Source organism: Clytia hemisphaerica, unplaced genomic scaffold (assembly GCF_902728285.1).
Source record: "Clytia hemisphaerica strain Z4C2 unplaced genomic scaffold, Clytia hemisphaerica genome assembly, whole genome shotgun sequence".
Taxonomy (NCBI): Eukaryota; Metazoa; Cnidaria; class Hydrozoa; order Leptothecata; family Clytiidae; genus Clytia; species Clytia hemisphaerica.
In genome coordinates this window covers 752,013-772,331 of record NW_027104390.1, presented here as the reverse complement: position 1 = coordinate 772,331, position 20,319 = coordinate 752,013, and the positions used below count along the sequence as shown (strand labels likewise).

General features: G+C 34.5%; 1 protein-coding gene across 1 annotated transcript; it reads left to right on the top strand.

Moving 5' to 3' along the window:
• The first annotated feature begins 6,353 nt into the window (after positions 1–6,353).
• Positions 6,354–7,743, top strand: LOC136819729 (uncharacterized). Its single transcript, XM_067075975.1, has one exon. The coding sequence runs from the start codon at positions 6,449–6,451 to the stop codon at positions 7,646–7,648; it is 1,200 nt and encodes a 399-aa protein (XP_066932076.1). The 5' UTR covers positions 6,354–6,448; the 3' UTR covers positions 7,649–7,743.
• The last annotated feature ends 12,576 nt before the right edge of the window (positions 7,744–20,319 follow it).

Sequence of the window (20,319 nt, the reverse complement as noted above, 5' to 3'; positions counted from 1 at the left end):
GAAAAACGGCTCGTCATATACCAGGTCTCTTGCCCTTAAGGGAGTTTATGTCGAGTAAATAGGTTTCTTTTGTTGTCGCTATAAAAAATCTGCATAATTAGCGTGATGTGACAAAATTCTTTTGTTTCAAGCCTGGTTATGCGCAAACTTTTAGGGCTACAAACTTTTTGGGTACACCTCTCCTATACGAAAAGGTACCTATATCTTCTTGCTCAGAATTTCCTAGCGATTCTACTGATATAACCGCATCATGACCGCACCATAATATGGAAAGCTAGAGCTCGAGAAAATTATAACTTCATCTTGATTTTACTCGACTTCTAACAGTTTTACAAGAACCAATTCATTATCATTGCGTTAAGATTTTCTTTTGCTATACATTGGTAAAAATATTGCTGCTTATTCTTAAAAATTGAACTAGTAATCGGCAAAAAAGGAAAAACAAATTTTCATTTTTATCGTCAAATCATGTAGAAGCCGTCCGATTTGTATGGCGAGCCGTCTTTTCTGGACTTTCATTTAATGACCTAATCAACGTTTTTACAATAGGATTTTCAATAGAGGTGATCGTTGAACTTTGAGTAATCAGAAAAGCTGTTTTTCCATCTCTTTACATTCCTCTGATAGACCTTTTCATCTTTTCATCCACCATCTTGAATTGTATGCAAAAATAGAGGTATGAAAAAGCCGTGGTTGGATTTAGTTGGAAAGTATGCAAAACATATGCAAGTTTACACGTAAAGATTAAAAAGACAACAAAGCATCTTATAAAGAAATATTATAATCATTAGAACAATAAAAGCCTTTTAGAAATTTGTTCTTAAAGACATTGCATATTTTGCTTTCATGCCATTAAAAAATTCCACCAAGACGGAATACACACCAAACTTTCAAAACACGCAAAATGAAAGCAGTAATTATGACGCACACATTCAGCGGTTCAAAGAGGCATTGTGGTAGTTCTAGTTCTAGAAAGAAATCCATAAGTAATGAACCTCTTATAGCTTTATCTGAATAAATCTGGTTGAAAACCTTCTGTCAGGTTTCATTCTGTACGTTTTTTATCCACGTGGTGAACCGGTTTCCCCAATTTCCTCGATAATTAAAAATTGGAACTTTCCCGTGGGCGCGATTGCGCGTACTGCCATCGCAAATATTTTTCGTGAAAATTTACCGTATTCTAAAGCTAATATAATCTAGATAGGGAACAAATATTAAATTTGATTCTTTTTTTGTTCGTATTTCTAAATTTCACAATAAAAAGAACTATTTACAAATTATTTTTTTTAACGGGCGTTGAATCGACATTGACATATTTAATGATGTCATAATCAATGCCGTACATATTTTGCCAGCGCCGTGCATATTTTGTCAACATCCTTTTCATTGGATAAATACCACTACTAAAATATACAAGATAAGTAAACATAAATTTATCGCCCGCGAGCACGGCTTAGCTAAGCGCACCTCTCTTATTCATTATCTAAGAATTGAAGCGGGCAAAGATTACCGCGCGGGCTGATAGCGGACAAAGGTTTTTTGAAGATATTTTCAGTTATAATCCAAGGTAGAACAAACTAAACATAGAAAGGGGGTATTTTTTTAGTGCTCTATACGATGATCGGTATTTTTTTTGAATTCTATGTTTTGATTTTTCTACCAAGCCCTGTTGCTATGTTGTACTCGCGCCCTGTTGCTAAGACCTTTGCTTAAAATCGAAAGTGAAACCAAAATAATTTAGCGCACACTGCCGTTCGCGTGATATTGATAAAGTGAAAGGAAGCCCTGACTGATTCCTGTACAGGCGACCAAGGTTCGAATCCCATTCACAACGGTTCACTTGGCAAGAGAACAAACCTTCGCCTGGGTCAACCCATGCCATTTGAGGGGAATTGGGTAGTCAGTTCAAGGTGCTGACGGGATGCTTACTCAAAGCATCTATAGTTACGAGAATGGGCTCCCAGAGCCTCCTGTAACTCAACCACAATAGATAGATAGATAGATCAATGTTTTGATTTGATCGTTTGGCGGTTCTATTCCCAGGAGAATAATTTATCGTCAGTCGAATAAGGATTATTTTTGTACCTTGGCGGGTGATTTTTCAGCTTGAGTTTATCTTATGTTATGGTTTTTTGAAGTGCTTGTTCTAAGAGATGAGCCAATTTGATTATTTCTAGTTTTCAAAAGAAGCTAATTTATTTAATCTTTCTTCTACAAGATTACACTTTAATTAATATAATGCCAATTATGCAATGCATGTAAGTTTTATATTAATACTTTCTTTTTGCATATGTTATGCATACTTTTTAAGGGGATTTCACCACGACAAATTGGTCTATTACTCCACATACATTACTTTCCCTCAGCCAATAAAAATTTAATAAATCATCTTGGGTCTAGGTGGTAACTTATTTAAAGTTAATTAAATTAAAGTTAATTATTCTCCTTAAATGCCCTTCACAATCACTTAAGTTAAAGTCAATCCCGGATGAACCCTAAATTCATGGATATACTGGGTGCAGGAGAGCTAATTCAAACTCAATACTTGACATGAAAAATATCTGCTGAGATTCTTTTTCCCTCAACAGATTGATCAAACAGAGGCTCATCAAGAATCTTACCTAGGAGCACTTTGCTTGAACACCTGTACACAAGTAACACAAGTAAGTAAGTAACTGTTGTGGAGTAATTAATTATTCAATAGGTCGTTGCGTTCTCCAAAACAACTATAGAGACTGAAAACAATTGGCGTTGTTCTGACGGGACCAAAAGGATCGTCCGAGTTAAGGAGACAGCTTGGTAAAATCTGTGTGTTTTCATTATGAGAAATACCTCGCAAGTCATCAATGACGCAAGTAATCAACAAAAGAAAAAAAAGAAAGATCAAAGAGATTTTCTTTAACCAAGATTTAAGATGCTTTCACCAATCTTGGGAATCTCCATTTTTTGATAAGTTATTTGCGCTTTTCGTGACGATTACTCTCATATAAATCTTATCACCACCAGGATTGGCGAAGTTTGTGAAGTTGAAGCACCTGAAGAATTGACTTTTTCAATCATCTGCGGTGGAGCTCAAGTTATCTGAAATTGGAATCGTCTAAAAGACACGATGTGCAATGAATTGTAACAAACAGTGATTGTTGATTTGAAAGTCGTTAAAAGTGCGAAGTAATTATCTTGGGAGTAAATGAACTGAAAATCATTTAATCCATTATGTAAAGAAATGTGAGATATTTAGCTTATTAAAAATTCACTCACGCATTTAATGTGATGTGTCGTTTTTAGTTCTCCTCTGGGAAAACAAAACCTGCTATGCCGGTTACGATTGATTCGTTTTTATATTACTTAATCAGTGCGTCACAAACAGCGATATCTCGATCGCACGGAAGCGCTTCAAAACACCAGCTTTTTTGGAGTTTTGTTTCGTTTACCCAAACGCTTCAATCTCGCGTAGGCTTAGGGGTCAAGACTAGAACCCCCAATACGAGACATTTGTCTGACCAAAAAAAAAATAATCATCATCAATTTTGTTAATTGTCAGAATTGTTTACTCACTGGAAATACGCAACTTTCTGAAGTTTCGTTTTTTTTCGGTTGTGCTTCATTTTAAAAATAATGAAGATGAAAAGTTACCATCAATCCTGCGAGTAAAAGAAAGTATTCCGACTAGTCTACGAAAAGTGCGCTCGCGCGGCGAATAGAATACCTCGCAAATTAATATATATATGCATAAAACTGACGAAATCCTTTCTTTTTTATGCTTAGGTGACGTCACCATTGATCCTGACTTGACAATGGAGAACCAAATTTGGCAATGCATAATTATTACGAGCGGCCGAGAAAGTTTGTGTGACGCAAAAATTGCGCGATAAACGAAGTCCTAGAAAAACGCCAACTGAAAATTGAAACTAGGAATTTATTGAATATTTCACTAATGAAGTATCAAACTTTTTGTTTTTTGTAATTATTATAAATTCATAATTTTTAAATACTTTTTTTTGAAAGTCAAAGGACAATTAAAGTGAATTTAAGCTGATTGGGTTGATATTGGGCGGATGGGCGTTTTGCACGTTCCGAGATCGGAAATTAAACGAGAGTAAAAGACGGGGGCGTCTTAGTATGTAATATTATTATTATTTTTTTTTTTTTTCGCGAATGAAAAATGAATTTTTGATTTTTGAATTAAGGAAATATAATATAGTCAACTCAGGTAATCGTTATGCACTTTTCAGAGAAAGGTTGATTTTGCGGCTAATTCTTGCGAGTAAAGGCTAGTTGAGCTCTTTTTAGATAGCTATAAGCATTTTCCAACCTTTTTCATTCATATAAGCTATATTCGATAAGCCAAAATTCATTAAACAACATTTTTCAACTGCGTAATGATTAGGTGCCAAATCTGCAATTATTCCGCATTTTTCCCTATCGATTCCGTGGATTGGAAAACTGTTAAGAAAACCAATTAGCTATTAAACTGTGTTGAAAAGATATTACTTGAAACATTGTATTGGCGACTTTAAGCTTGAATGGTAACTTGAAAAGTGCGTAATGATTGGGCTACCCTCGTAAATTTTACGCACCTAATTGATCGGCGGCTCTTGTTATTTATTACGGAACATTCAAGAAAAAACATTTGGTGGGATAAAATGTACTTGAATAGGCTACTTCTTAGCAACAACCATTTGTGCGCTATCTTGTACCCAGATCTCCTCAGTTCAAAAGTTACTTCATCCTTCTAAAATATCAAAATGGTATCGCCACAGCGCATTTTCTTTGAAGCAAATTTTGGCGAGCAGGAAGTCAAAACAGAAACAAATTATTGGTACAAAAGGTAGGGAAATATTTTGGCTTTCATAATAATTTTACTTCAAGGTTACAAACCAAGTATATCATGAAATATTGGCGATTCAAAAAGTGCGTAAGAATTAGGAGTGCGTAACGATTACCTGAGTTGACTAATATATTATATTTGATTGTCAATGCCAAAAGATATTTCTTTAATACTTTACGAATAATCTGCTGTGTTGCTTTGCCACTTTACTTATCCCCGGATTGTTTTAGTAGGCACTTTGGTCACGTAAATAAAAACACGTGTTGTATATGTTGAAGCAGACTGTGGACTGACACCGAAATTGCAATTACATAAATTATTGTGGAAGTGAACGCTTTAGACCAATGTTTGGGAAATCAAAAAGACAACTTTTGTGAGAATGTTGAGTTTTGTTTATATGGCTGTTTGTGACGCACTGTTAATTGACAAGGAATTTACTATGTTCTCTACCGTTTTGACTTTTTTGACGTCACAACTATGTGTAAGTATTTTCGTTTACAAATGAAAACACACGGATTTTACCAAGCTGGGAGACATCATTCCAGTTTAAGTTATGAAGATTGTACTCTGTATTATTGTTTTGAAGTCTGAATAGAGATTTTTACAAGCCTTTACAACCCTTCTTATTGGCGTAAGCCCAAAATTGGGCTGTGGTGGAATAAGGGCTGGCGTAAAAGGAGCCGGTGTTAAATTAGGGCAGGCGTAAAAAGGGCCAATAAAGTATTACTATCTAGAGTCCAAAGTCCATCTCCACAGATATCAATACTATTTCCACACTTTTTTGAGGATCCTCAAAACAACATTGCAGTTGGTTAATGGGAAAAAAACTGGGGTGATTGGTTGAGAGAGTTTCTACTAAAATAGGATGTGGTTGAATCAGTACTCAGTACTAATATGGGATAGGGGTCACTGCACTGGAGATAAAATTTTATGGGCAGATAATTTTTTTCAGCTGCTAGTGAAATTGAGGGATGGCATTAGAGGGAATCAACCTAACAAAACACAAGATATGAAAACATATGAATTGATAAACAAACCAACAGAGGAATTGCCTATAATCAATGACAAACCCAAAGATATTCTAAAATACCTTAAAATTCCAAGACAAAAAGACATCAAAATATTTTCCAAATTTCTTCACCGATTTTTGGAATCGACGACGAGATCATTAAAAATTCTTGGGTAATCGAGAGCAAACAAAACTAGCCCGCTAGCAAAATGCCGGTTTTTAACAATGTAAAACCATTTCATTATTTTGGTAAATTTGTTCAAGTTTTTGGCTTAAAAATGATGGATCTTGAATTGTAGTAAAATTGTAGACTAAATTTGGTAGCAAATTTGGTTACATGACACTTTGAGTTAAATTTTCAAAGTAACTTTCGGCGGACTTTCGGTTTTAAAATTAATTTTGTCCAGTCTAAACTAAGAACAATGCTTGTCTCGTTTGTCCAGTCGAAAATACAATAGATTTCGGAGCCAATGAAAAGAATTGATAAGTGAAAGCGAAACTTCCTATCCCCAGGCCTAGCCCCTTTCACTTTTCTTTTCACTCGACGTGTCCGAGGTGCAGTTGAAATCGAAGGCGAAAGTTCTTTCGATTTCAGTTTCAAAACTTTAAAAATGTCGACCACTGATGCAGCTGAAGCTATCACTACAACTACTGATACTGAAGGGGTAGCAGAAGAAGAGCAGTTATGTCCAGTTTTAGCTGCTAATTCCAGTCCAAATTTGTTTCGATTGAGTTTACCAGAATGGTTAAAGGAACAAGTAGATAGTGGAAAGCACAAAGGTGTTTATTGGATTGATAGAAAGGAGAAAATATTTCATGTACCTTGGAAACATGCTTCTAGAAATGGCTGGGAGGATGGAGATGTTTCCCTTTTTAAAGCATGGGCAATTTACACAAATCGATACCGAGAGGGTGTTGATAAAGCCAGGCCTGCTCTTTGGAAAACAAATTTCCGATGTGCAATAAATTCTCATAGTTCAATCACATTTTTGAAAGATCAAGGACAGAGAAAAGGAGATAAAGCCCATCGTATTATGCAACTTGTTGAAGCTCCCAAGAAAGGACGTCGCCCCTTGAATAGCAATGAAGTTACAACAGACAATGATTCACCTAGAAAACTTGTGCGACTAACTTATCCCAATTTTGGCCCACCTCCACCTGATGGTGTTCCTATAGAGCGAGGACGTTATAAGAAAGCAGCAGAGAAAGCTGCTGCAGCTAAGGCAAAAGCTCAAAGTAAAATTTGTAATGGTTGTGCTTTCATTCGTATTCAAATGCAAGATGCTCTGAAAATTTACGAAGACTTACACAATGAAGAAGAGGAAAATGTAGATTTTCAGTCATTGAAAGAGATGTTTTCTGCTCTAAATAACACTAACGAACATTTGTGTCATAACGAGGACTTAAAGGAATTAATGGAGAAAAATTTGATTGCTACTAAAGAAAACCCAGAAGAATTGCCTAAGCCCAATCTTCAAGACCTTTATTTCATCGGAAAAGCTTTACAGTCGGCTGAAAGAAACGAAACATTAAAAGTTGCTATTAAAGTAGAATCAACTGAGCAAATGGAAATTGTTGACTCGACTTACGATACCACTGAAAATGACACTGATATTATACACATTGTTACAATGAGTGAAGACCAAGCTCTAGAAAAAACTATGACGGGAACTGAACCCGAAGAAAAAGATGAATCTTTTGAAGGTAAAGAACAACAAGATGATGAGGTAGAAGTTCAAGATGCTGCAGCTATTGAAGTAATTGATCAGGACCCAGAGGATGAAGAAGATTTGATAACTCCGCGTAATTGAATATCAAAACTCTTTAAATATATTCTAATAAACCTTCTATAAAATTGTACATATTATGCTTTATTGTTATGCTGCACTTAGTGTGTTTATGTCAACTAATTGATTTGGTTCCTTAAAAAATGCATTTCTAATTTACATAATCATTAAGGGTCCTGAAATTTTATAATAATTAAGTGAGGTTTCAGGATTGAGAGAAGAGGCCTATGGTTAAGAACAATTCTAAATAGTAAGAATAATGCTTAGCTGAATACACTATTTCTAAAAGTGTTTCCAAGACAATTCAGGGAAGCTTTAGAACTCTTACATGAAACAAATTTGGTGTCTTTGAAATTTCGAAGGGTTATATTCAGCTATATTTTGAATGAAAACAAAAATCTCTTATAATTTGTTTATACTATTTGGGTGTTTGTTTGAAACCGTGAAAAAATGTCAACAAGTTTTACCATCTGAAATTCATTTTTGGGAGCTTTCAACCTTAAGCTTTTGAGCATTGATTTATCACTCTTTTTTTAATATGCATAATCTGTTCGATTTTTATAAATTCCTATAATTTCATAATTTTTCTGTGTTTAAATTTTTTTAATATAGTATATTGTGCATAATTATACAAGAAAGGTTAAAATAATACGTGTGTTGAAAATAGTCGTGTCTAAAATTCAAAATTTAGTTTAGTAGCTTTAACCACAATATTTTTGTTTTTTGGACTTTAAAGTCGTTTTAATCCTTTTAAAAATATTCGACCCCCTTTTTTCGATAAAAACAATTACTTTTCTTGTCGAGAATAAATTTCTGTATAGCTTTTTGTTGTTCCAAACTTTTTCAATAATTTTTCAAGCTTATTGGGCTAATATAAAGTCAAAACTGAAAGTTGTTTGTACTCTGTGCTATTTCTACTAGATTGGAAAACTCTTATAAACACAGTCACTGAAAAGTGAAAGTTCAACAGCTTTAATTACTTTTTGCTTTCATTCCTCTTTCGAATTATTTAACTTGCATGAAATTATGAAATACACTTTTTTTATAAGAACATCCAAAATTTTTGAAATCTTTGGATGTTCTTAACTTTTTGAGTTTCAAGCCTAAAAATATTCTTAAAAATATTCTTATTTTCGGCTTTTTTGAGCATTTTTGTCCATTTTCCTAAGAAATTAGGTGTTTTAGCGTCCACCAAGCCTTAAAATGTCCTTAACTTGTTCTTAATATTTTGGCCAGCGAAGCCTTATGTTCTTATATAGTTCCTTCTCATAAAAAAAAGTGTATATATCTCTAAATGTGCTTAACACTCTTTTCTACTCGTATTTTTTATTTTTGTTCCTTAACATTTAGTGCTCAAATTACACCAGTTACACATGAGTTTTCATATAAGCACAATCAAAAATAGTTTTCATATTTTCTCATGTCTTCAAAACTTGATTGATAAAATGTTTGAAAATCTCGGATGTGTGGCCAATTTTCAGCCTCGTGTTCTTATAAAAAAGCGTGTATATGATTAAAGTTATTAAAAAGTAGATTTATTGGTCGTGTTCAGACCTGAAAGTTTAAGTTTAAGGTTTAAGTAGTACCTTGTTGATATGGGAATTCAATTATAATCACTTTTCTTTTGTCATCATCGATTGACGATCTCGAGGAATCTCCTTTCCTAACTTGAAATCATGTCATCTTCTCTCTTGAGATACTTTGAAACAAAAAAGATTTCAGGGAATCCCTCTGCAAAACACTAATTCATGTTCATTGAAGCCATTACTGCTAGAGATGCTCCGACCGTCTCTAAGTCATAAATTTCACGTTCTTTTTTCTTCATTTACAAAAGGAGCATGCTTTTCACTTGCGAATTTTAATTTCGTCTATTCAGAAAACTGTAACGAAATCGTAAAAACTAGTTTCTTAAACCAGAGGGTGATTCCTTTTTAAACTTTGGTTTAACTAATGAGAAGTGCGCCGTTAAATACAAAAGGAATATAAAAGAAACATGTAGACCTAATTGCTTTAAACCTTGGTCTGAACACGACCATTACCTTTATTTGAAACAACCGAATTATAGTTCTTATTTTTTTATTGTTCTTAAAAATAATATGCTCTAAAGACATTATGGATATATATATCCACTAATCTGCAGTGAGATGGATTTGCATGGGTAATGACAGAGATAAAAACATTAGATTTTCCATTGATATATGATAAGTGTTTGATGTTTGATAATTTTCAATTTCTTGCAATGCAAACAATATTTTTTATGTGAGAGCATACTCTCGGGTACCTAATAGCCGGGGGGGTTGGAATAAGCAGGGGGGTTGGAAAAAATCTCAAAATTTAATAAGCGGGGGGGTTGGAATAAAAATGTCCTGGGTGGAAAATGTTTGAAAAGGAGGCTAATACAGCAGAATTAAGACAAAAAAGGGATCTTTCAAAAACATTTTCCCAAAAATTAATAAGCGGGGGGGTTGGAATAAGAATGTCCTGGGTGGAAAATTTTCGAAAAATTAATTAGCGGGGGGGGGGGGACGGCTATTAGGTACCCGAGAGTAGGCACATCTTAAAATCATAAAATAAACATCAATACAAGCATCCTTTTTAAAAAAGTTGAAAAGGGACGAGATGGAGTTTTTACAAGCTCTTATTTGATTTGGTTGGTAGTTAACTTGTTTTTGTTACTTCAAATGATCAATTATTAAGGTGTCTTACAAAAACTCCATCTCAACCGGTTGAAAACCCATCGAATCTGGTTAGAAGATTCCCCAATGGCCTAACGTCGTTTTCGATAAGATTCAACTACCTTAAGTGGATAAATTTTCGCGTGGATTAATTTTCGCGATTTTCGCGTATTCTGGCCATTTTCGCGAAATTTTGTCCACGCGAAAAATTTAAAATTATGATTTTTGCCAAAACCCCTAGGAAAATGAAAGAAATTAGGTGAAAAAGAGGCTGATTCGCGAAATTTAGTCCACGCGAAAATTTTCGATTTTCGATTCGCGAAAAAAGTTACACATGAGTTTTCATATAAGCACAATCAAAAATAGTTTTCATATTTTCTCATGTCTTCAAAACTTGATTGATAAAATGTTTGAAAATCTCGGATGTGTGGCCAATTTTCAGCCTCGTGTTCTTATAAAAAAGCGTGTATATGATTAAAGTTATTAAAAAGTAGATTTATTGGTCGTGTTCAGACCTGAAAGTTTAAGTTTAAGGTTTAAGTAGTACCTTGTTGATATGGGAATTCAATTATAATCACTTTTCTTTTGTCATCATCGATTGACGATCTCGAGGAATCTCCTTTCCTAACTTGAAATCATGTCATCTTCTCTCTTGAGATACTTTGAAACAAAAAAGATTTCAGGGAATCCCTCTGCAAAACACTAATTCATGTTCATTGAAGCCATTACTGCTAGAGATGCTCCGACCGTCTCTAAGTCATAAATTTCACGTTCTTTTTTCTTCATTTACAAAAGGAGCATTGCTTTTCACTTGCGAATTTTAATTTCGTCTATTCAGAAAACTGTAACGAAATCGTAAAAACTAGTTTCTTAAACCAGAGGGTGATTCCTTTTAAACTTTGGTTTAACTAATGAGAAGTGCGCCGTTTTAAATACAAAAGGAATATAAAAGAAAACATGTAGACCTAATTGCTTTAAACCTTGGTCTGAACACGACCATTACCTTTATTTGAAACAACCGAATTATAGTTCTTATTTTTTTATTGTTCTTAAAAATAATATGCTCTAAAGACATTATGGATATATATATCCACTAATCTGCAGTGAGATGGATTTGCATGGGTAATGACAGAGATAAAAACATTAGATTTTTCCATTGATAGATATGATAAGTGTTTGATGTTTGATAATTTTCAATTGCTTGCAATGCAAACAATATTTTTTATGTGAGAGCATACTCTCGGGTACCTAATAGCCGGGGGGGGGAATTGGAATAGCAGGGGGTTGGAAAAAATCTCAAAATTTAATAAGCGGGGGGTTGGAATAAAAATGTCCTGGGTGGAAAATGTTTGAAAAGGAGGCTAATACAGCAGAATTAAGACAAAAAAGGGATCTTTCAAAAACATTTTCCCAAAAATTAATAAGCGGGGGGGTTGGAATAAGAATGTCCTGGGTGGAAAATTTTCGAAAAATTAATTAGCGGGGGGGGGACGGCTATTAGGTACCCGAGAGTAGGCACATCTTAAAATCATAAAATAAACATCAATACAAGCATCCTTTTTAAAAAAGTTGAAAAGGGACGAGATGGAGTTTTTACAAGCTCTTATTTGATTTGGTTGGTAGTTAACTTGTTTTTGTTACTTCAAATGATCAATTATTAAGGTGTCTTACAAAAACTCCATCTCAACCGGTTGAAAACCCATCGAATCTGGTTAGAAGATTCCCCAATGGCCTAACGTCGTTTTCGATAAGATTCAACTACCTTAAGTGGATAAATTTTCGCGTGGATTAATTTTCGCGATTTTCGCGTATTCTGGCCATTTTCGCGAAATTTTGTCCACGCGAAAAATTTAAAATTATGATTTTTGCCAAAACCCCTAGGAAAATGAAAGAAATTAGGTGAAAAAGAGGCTGATTCGCGAAATTTAGTCCACGCGAAAATTTTCGATTTTCGATTCGCGAAAAAAAGTCCACGCGAAAATTTATCCACTTAAGGTAACTTCTCCGGAAACTGCCAACTCTCCTTTTTCAGCTACCCAGAGCCTTGGTCTTTTCCACTGGAAAAATGGCAGTGGAATCTCAGTCCGGAAAGTGGAACCTAAACGACGTTGAAATTAAACTACACCCCTGTCTCACAGCCCCGATGCCGATGGAACTTTTTTCCTCAGTGGGAATAAAGATTCCTATTGAAATCCTAATGGGGATAGAAATTCTATTGTTCCAAGGTTAAAAAACGTAGTGGGGATGGTTTCGGAGTGCAATTTTTAAACATGGAATTTCGAGTGGGGATGAAATCAAAGTTAATTTCCCAGTGGGGCTGAAATTCAAGGGTTTTTCCGAAATTTTTGCTTAATTTTCCAGCGGGGCAAGGGTCCCAGCGTGTCTGTGACACGGGTGTTAAACTATTTTATACTCAGACTGGTAGACTCTCCCCCCAGTAAGACTCTTCCCTGGTGAAATATCTCATCCCCGAAAAAAGCGATCAAGCCTCATCTCTGATGAGAAATTGAAAAAAAAAAACCATGGACATCTCTATTGGATTTCCGAGCTGTCTAGTCCAGTGGCGGTCTCTCATCACCCTGACATAGGGTATATATGGGTTTTTATTGCATTTTCCATTAATATAGTCTTAATGGAAACTAAAAAACCAATTTTGCCCCTTCCAAGTGTTGGGAAAATTTTTTTATGGCCTTTTTCAGATCACTCACTCGAACCACCAAAAAAATCACATGAAAAATGTGAAAAATGATAGAAACCCATTCATGTTTATACTCGTTGGAAAGATAATTTGATGTATATTACGATTCCGATAATGCCATTCGAGGGGTAAATCACTGAAAAAAATCACGTACACCTTTTTGAAAAATCAAAAAGAAATCAAAAAGAAATCAAAAAGAAATCAAAAATCAAAAAGAAATCAAAAAGAAATCAGAAATCAAAAATAAAAAAAAATTAAAAAAAAAATCAAAAAAAAAAATCAAAAATCAAAAAGAAATCAAAAAGAAATCAGAAATCAAAGAGAAATCAAAAAGAAATCAGAAATCAAAAATCAAAAAGAAATCAAAAAGAAATCAGAAATCAAAAGGAAATCGGATTCAATCCGTGACCCGAAAGTATCATTTGATTTTTGATTTAAAATCAAATCGAATTTCAGAAGAAAATTGATTTTCAATTATCCCTCACCAATTAAAAATTAAATTTCAAACCAATTCTTGATTTTTGATTTTTAAATCAAATATTGCATTTATCTGAGATGAGAGCCTGTTCTTGGGAAGCACACTTGCCCAAATGGGACTCGGTTATCTTTCCATGTCACTGGCACACACACATGGTACATGAAATTTTGTCCGACTAACTGTTACTCTGAAGCAAGCGTACAGTAATGAATTTCAAAAATCACTTTAAATTTATAATATTTGATTTAAGATTTTTAACCTCTGAAAAGCATAGATACCGGGTGTTTCAAAAAGTGTGATTGTAAAAAAAACTAAAATGAGTACACTTTTTTTATAAGAACAATTTTTTAAGAACAATGAGGCTCAAAATCGCCAAAAAATAAGAACAATTTAAGAACAATGCTGAGCCTGAAATACTAAATTTCAAGCAATTTAGGGGCAAAAGCGGTAAAAATTGGGTATAACGTCTAAAATACCTCAAATACAGCCTGAAAATAAGAACAGAATAAGAAAAATTTCAGGCTCAAACTGTCAAAAAAAATAAGAACAGCCGAGCCTCAGAAAAGTTTTACTGGTTCTTCTAAAAAAAAGTGTAGGAAACCTTTCAGATTTTTTTGAAATTACACGTTTTTACCGTGGCTGAATAATTGTACCTTTTAGTTTTAGTTGTGTTTCTTTTGTAAGGCGGCCCCGTTTTATATAACGCGGTCGTATGCTAAAAGTGCGGCCGCGTTATTCAGCGGAAAGACGCAGCCGGATATTAAAAGATAAAAACGCGGCCGCACGTTTTTGTCGAGAAACGCGGCTGCGTGTTAAAATATGCGGGCGAGTCTAAAAAACGCGGCCGCGTAATTAATTACACGGCCGCGTGTCATTTTATGCGGCCGCGTGTTTCTGAAAAAAGACACGGCTGCGTGTTTCTGAAAATGACGCGGCCGCGTTTTCTAAAAATGACGGCAATTTATATTAACCCCGACCCTTGGGTGGGAAAAAGGCCGACCCTTGACCTAGATAAATACAACAAGAATAAGCCTAAGCGGCGTTAAGGTCCAGCATTGTCAGTAGTGTCGACATAGTTTCCGTTGCAGAGTCGCCATACAGCTTTATGATTTATATGAGTGAATTCTTCGATACAGAGGAACTCGAATCATACAAGAAATTAATGGAGAGTTAATTAGATGCTTTAATAACTTATTTGAGAAAATTATTTCGTAAAATTTAGAAGGAGAGATTTGAGATTTGACCATATTAATCGGGTGCATTAATCGATTGTGTTTTTTTACGCATGCGCACAATAGCAAGTTAGATAAACGCTTTTTTAGCATGGGCTCGTCAATTGATAGTTGCGCGCACAGGCCCCAACAAAATCAAATATCTTCGATCAGTTGCGTTTTAAAAGCCCATTACGCTGCGCGCGCTGGGCCAATAAAAAGCCGACCCTGTGGGTAAAAAAATGTCTTTTTGAATGCCCTGACTGGGGGGGGGGGGCTTGTGGCGAATGTTCTCTATTCTTTAAAGCAACACTTTTTTGTATAAGAACTTATTTATAAGAGTACCTTCGACCAAACTAAGATTTAAAAAGCCTACCCTGGGTAAAACAAACGCTTTAGTAGCATTTACTTATGGCGCACTTCTGAAAAAAAAAATTTCTTTGAGAGTTCTAGTGGACAAATATATTCTGCTCGTCCAACTCGAATAGAGTTGAGTTATCGAGTTATTCAATTGAAAAGTTGCATTATCAGGTCTGCATTTCTTACAGGACTCATTATTGGCGTGAACATATTATTTCCCTCGCTTCATTCCTCATTCATTCCACATTCCATGATTATGACGTCATAAATAATGACGTCATAATCACGTTTTCTTAGAAAAACTCAAATTTAGCTGAGAAAAAAATTAAGTTACACCGAATCCGATACTGTATTCTACATCCAAATACGATTCCTAAAATGTATAGTTTGTTATGTTTAGGGACAATTAACGATTAATCGGCCCTGTGAACTGGGAACTCTTGTACTAATCTGTAATCAGTCATACGATTAGCGTAAATAATTGTTTAATTTTTGTTTTGCCTTGCCGTAGAAATTTGAAAAAATTTAAAATAAGATCTTTCTAAACGGTTTTAAACTTAAAACACAGAAAAATAGATAATATCCACGGACTTCCAGATTTTTATTACCTTCCTACAAAAAACGTATATAATTCAGAGGCGAAGCGTCGACTTGGCTTAACCCTATTCGGCCTAGGGGGGGGGGGGCTCTTTCTGTTCGGAGGTCAAACTATTGGTAATAGCTCCTGAAATAATAGAGCTTTTGCCTTGAAATTTTCTGTAAATTCCTAACTTTTATTTAGCTTCAAAATAAAAAAAAATTTGACACCTAAAAATTTTCACACCTTGAGTATGATGACATTTCTGACAGTAAGGTGTCACAAAAATTGACACTTTTCCACTACAAATTTTTTTTTAATGTCAAATATATCTTTTAAACCGTAATTTATTGAATATTTAGGATAAAATAAGCATTTTAAACTCAGACAACTTTTTTCTAAAGCTTTTGTTAGAATACAATAGCTATTTATAAGAACAAAGGAAATTTTTGGTTTTTGCTCACTTTGGGCATGATGAGTGACGTCATCAAAAATTTTTTTTGTCAAAAGTTACCTTACGTGACAAAGATCTTGTGTGCCAAATTTCGTCCAAAAAGACCCACTAGATCAAAAGTTAAGGGGTGGTACAGGAAAAGCCCCCCCCCCTAGTTCTGAACCGCCCCTAAAAGCCTAGGTTGAATAGGGTTAAGAAAGAGCGAACTTGTAAAAATATTCAGGAAATCCTTATTAAAAAAAGCCTGAAAGTACTTTTTTCATTTTCTCCCGCCGAAAACAACAGCATCGCCTCGAAAATTTTCAATTTTTTTGTTGCTTTTTTTGCCAGTAGCCTCCCCTTTAGGGAAAGGGTTTAATGAGAAAAAACAATTTTTGGTCATTTTGTTCAGGCATTTTTCTACCCATTCGACATCCGTAACGTTGCTTTTACATGCAAACAAGTTCATTTGATTGTTACGAATGTTAATTAAACGTTGAGAAAACGTCGTATGCCTGATGCATCGAATTTGACGGTACAAGTGACAGAGTGATGAGTTACAAATACTCACACGTGGTTAGCCTTTTTCTTAAAGATATCAATCAAAGTAAATATGCCTTTCTAACACATTTCATAACCAATTACACCAGCCGTATGTTAATTTGGGAATTGATTTTCTTTTTTTTGCTATATTTCTTTTGCAAAAATTTATCACCTTACAAAGTACTGACGTCATTCGTTGTGGCACCTCGCATGTTGCGATATGCAAAGAAGAAAAATAAACTTTAGTCTCAAGAGATGTCGAATTTGAAACGCAACAGAGTGTTATAAACACCTGTCTGCCGAAAAACAGAAGCAGCCGGCAAAGCAATTTTTTAGAAATATGATATCTTTTCTTCTAGGAGAGCACATGTTATGACCTTCAATTTTTAATGCAAATGATGTGTTCTGCTTTCTAGGAAACCTAGGAAATTCATTATTTTCATCCCTAAACTTATTTTGGCTTTATGGTGATGTGTTCTGAAATCTAGGAAAAACATTTTGCCAACATATACTTGTAATATTTTTTCCTACGAAACATGTGATCTGAAATTTTCTATGCATAAATTTTCTCCGATTATACCCCTGTCTCATTAAAAGAGTGTTCTGAAAACTTTCTAGAAAACAAATGCACGTTAAAGGATCTTGATTATCCCCCTGTCTCGTCAGAACACCTCAGCATTTCTAGCTGGTCAATTTATTAAACCTTAATCAGAACAGATCTAAATTTCTATATGAAACATGAAAAAATTTTCAGAACGCCTTGGAAAAAAAGGTTGCCTCACTGGCTGCTTTCGGAAAAATAGAGATGAAAAATAGACCGATATATCTGTTTGACAGCTTTTTCATTTGTAGCCGTGCCTTCACACCCGTGTCATTCAAATGACTTAATTACCCCCTTAAAATTATCCAAGCTTTCTTAAACTTTTTTCACTAAATTAACAGAATCAGGGGTGGGGTAGTTTATAACAATATCTATATAATATGCCATCAAATCCTACAGTAGGTCATACTGAGATAAATTGATTTTTTATAAATTCTATATCATTAGGCCCTTCATTCAAAATTTTACGTCAAATCATTTCATTATTTGCTACTTATCCTTAAGTAATTGTGCCTTTCGGAAAGGACGACGGTTAAACTAACTTTCTCACCGTTTATATTCTTACACCAATTTAAATACCTGATTACTTAGATCCAATGTCCTTGTTTAATTAAACATCAATTATCAAGCTAAAAGTTCCAAATGGCTGTAGAATAAATGAAATTAAAAATCAAAGCCACCCGTAGCATTTCTTTAGTTGTTATCCTAGGAAACTAAAAAACTAAAAAGGTGTCTTGGGGGTCTTGGGATTTAATCTCTTACTGTTTTGGCTTTTCCTCAATTTACGATAACTAAAAAAATTGCAGTTAAGTTTACTTACTTACTTTATATTATTTCACAAAATTCATTAATGTAGCCAATTTGACTAGGTTGTGGGGTAGCCGTGTATTTCACAGACCAGAGCAAAAAAAATATGAAGAATCTAAATGATAATTCTAATTGCATCCAGGTGGTAAAATTTGCTGAAAAAAATGTTCAAATTATTCATTTATGATGCATAAGACATCAAAGATTTAACTTATTTATCAAACGTAATTAAAGGAAATTCCGATGAAATTACCTTAATCCCAAAGTTACCATAAGTGAAAAGGTAATTAACCTTCGAGAAGACATAAATTGACCTCCACTTTTTATATGGACCGCATTGTTATGGACCTCAATATGGACCACCGTCAAAAATGGCGAATTGCATCAAATTACCCAAATTTTTGGGTATGTATACACCCCTGTGTCAGTGACCCAGTCAGATAGATCCACCCAGGTGGTTAACCTGGTGGAAAAATTACCAGAAATAGCCGAATTTCAAGTCCCGGTGGGAATGTGAGTGACCCCGGTCAAAATTAGTGGAAATTTAGTAAAATTCTGCGAAAATTGCTCTCTAACGATGTAAATCATGGGTGCGTTCCCTTATTGATGATATATATTATTTATATTTGAGTTCTCTTCAGTTCGGGGAAAAAATGGTAGCTATAGAGTTTTCTGGAATAGAAATAAACTAAACGGTCAAAGTTATTCTTATTGGAAGTGTCTGTAGTTCTCTTGTGATCTTATTCTGGCTATCTTTGACCTCCCTGTTGCGTTTTTAAGCTTTGAACTTTGAAATACTTCTTTTGACGTATTAAAGATTTCTTACATGAAAGATTTACACCTGCGGCGCTAAAGTTGTAATAAAGGTGTTCTCGGAAGATTTCCACCTTGCCCAATTGTGATAAAGGGACAATAGTTTTATAGCACTGAGGGAAATCAAAGCATACCGGCAAATTTACTTGAAAGTCCAGATCTTGTTCTTTACCCAGCTTTTCAGGTTAACGTTTCATTTTAACGAATTCTCACAAATTAAGAAATTACGTTTTCTCCCTTTTTTCCACCTCTTATACACGCTTTTTTTATAAGAATACACACGATGAAATTGGCCAATAAATTAAGAATAATTCTAAAAATATTACCACCATGGAATTTGGCTGCTCATGCTTAAGAATGCCATTTTCAGAGCGTTTTCAATTATAAATTGCCAATTACCCCTAAGGGCCATTCATTTCACAAAAACGCCATTTTATGTTAGGGATGTATGTACTAAATGTCAAATCTAGTCCGATTTACACTGTTTTATAAGAACAATGAGGTTCAAAATCGCCAAGAAATAAGAACAATTTTAGAGTGATCTATGAAGAGCCCTTAGAAAAGGGGATTTCCCAGAAAAGGGAATTTCCTTAGATTATTCATTCACTCTCCAGGGATAAGAAAAAGACAAACTGAGATTTCAAGTTTAATTTTAATTTTTAAAATTTCAAATTAACTCCGGAAAAGTCTTTATGATGATGATAAAACAATAGAGAGACCATCAAGATAAGAATGCTACCGGGACACCATTTAAGCGGAAATAAAATACTGAAAAACGCGCGCAAAATTATGAGATGTTTGTCCAACTATCCTTGGGCGGGAAGCTATGAATGCCATCCTCCCTGCGGTGGCAATTACATGCGTAAGAAAAAACAATAAATGATTAACACTTCCGAATATGGTCAAATCAAAGATTTATTATACACTGGATAAACGACTGATAAAACGGTGGAGAGCGATCATTGTATTTCCATTGTTTCAGAAAACAATCAATGTTCTAGCTTTGTCCGCAAAGGACAACTGTCATGGCGGCTCGAATGTGTCTGATTTTTAAAAATGTTTATTAGTCTTATTTTAAAAAAGTTGTCTGGCTCTTTCTTTTTGTACATTTGCAGAAAGGAAAGTTCGAAAGTAAGGCTAGCATACCAAGCTGGATACATTTGTGAAATCTGGTGTGAGAAAATCATCATTATACAGGAAATTCAGACAAAATGCTTATAGTGACACGAAATTTTCAATTGAAAATATCTTTCCAAAACTGTTTCCAGAAGAGCTGAAATTAACACACATAAGACTTGATTGTTTTGGCTCCAATGTGGTATGAAATTCTTTTGGAGGCACGTGGTGGTTTTTTTGAGGTTGAAGTTTGAAAATCTCTGGTGTCGACATTCAATTTCTTATACATAACACGTCTTTTGCATCTTTCTGACAGCTTGAAACGTCATAACGACTTATAATTAGCAATTAAGTAGGAGAATCTGACTCTCACAGGAAAGTTT

Excerpts from the sequence above, each read along its gene's own strand:
- LOC136819729 (XM_067075975.1), top strand. The coding sequence starts at position 6,449 with ATGTCGACCACTGATGCAGCTGAAGCTATCACTACAACTACTGATACT.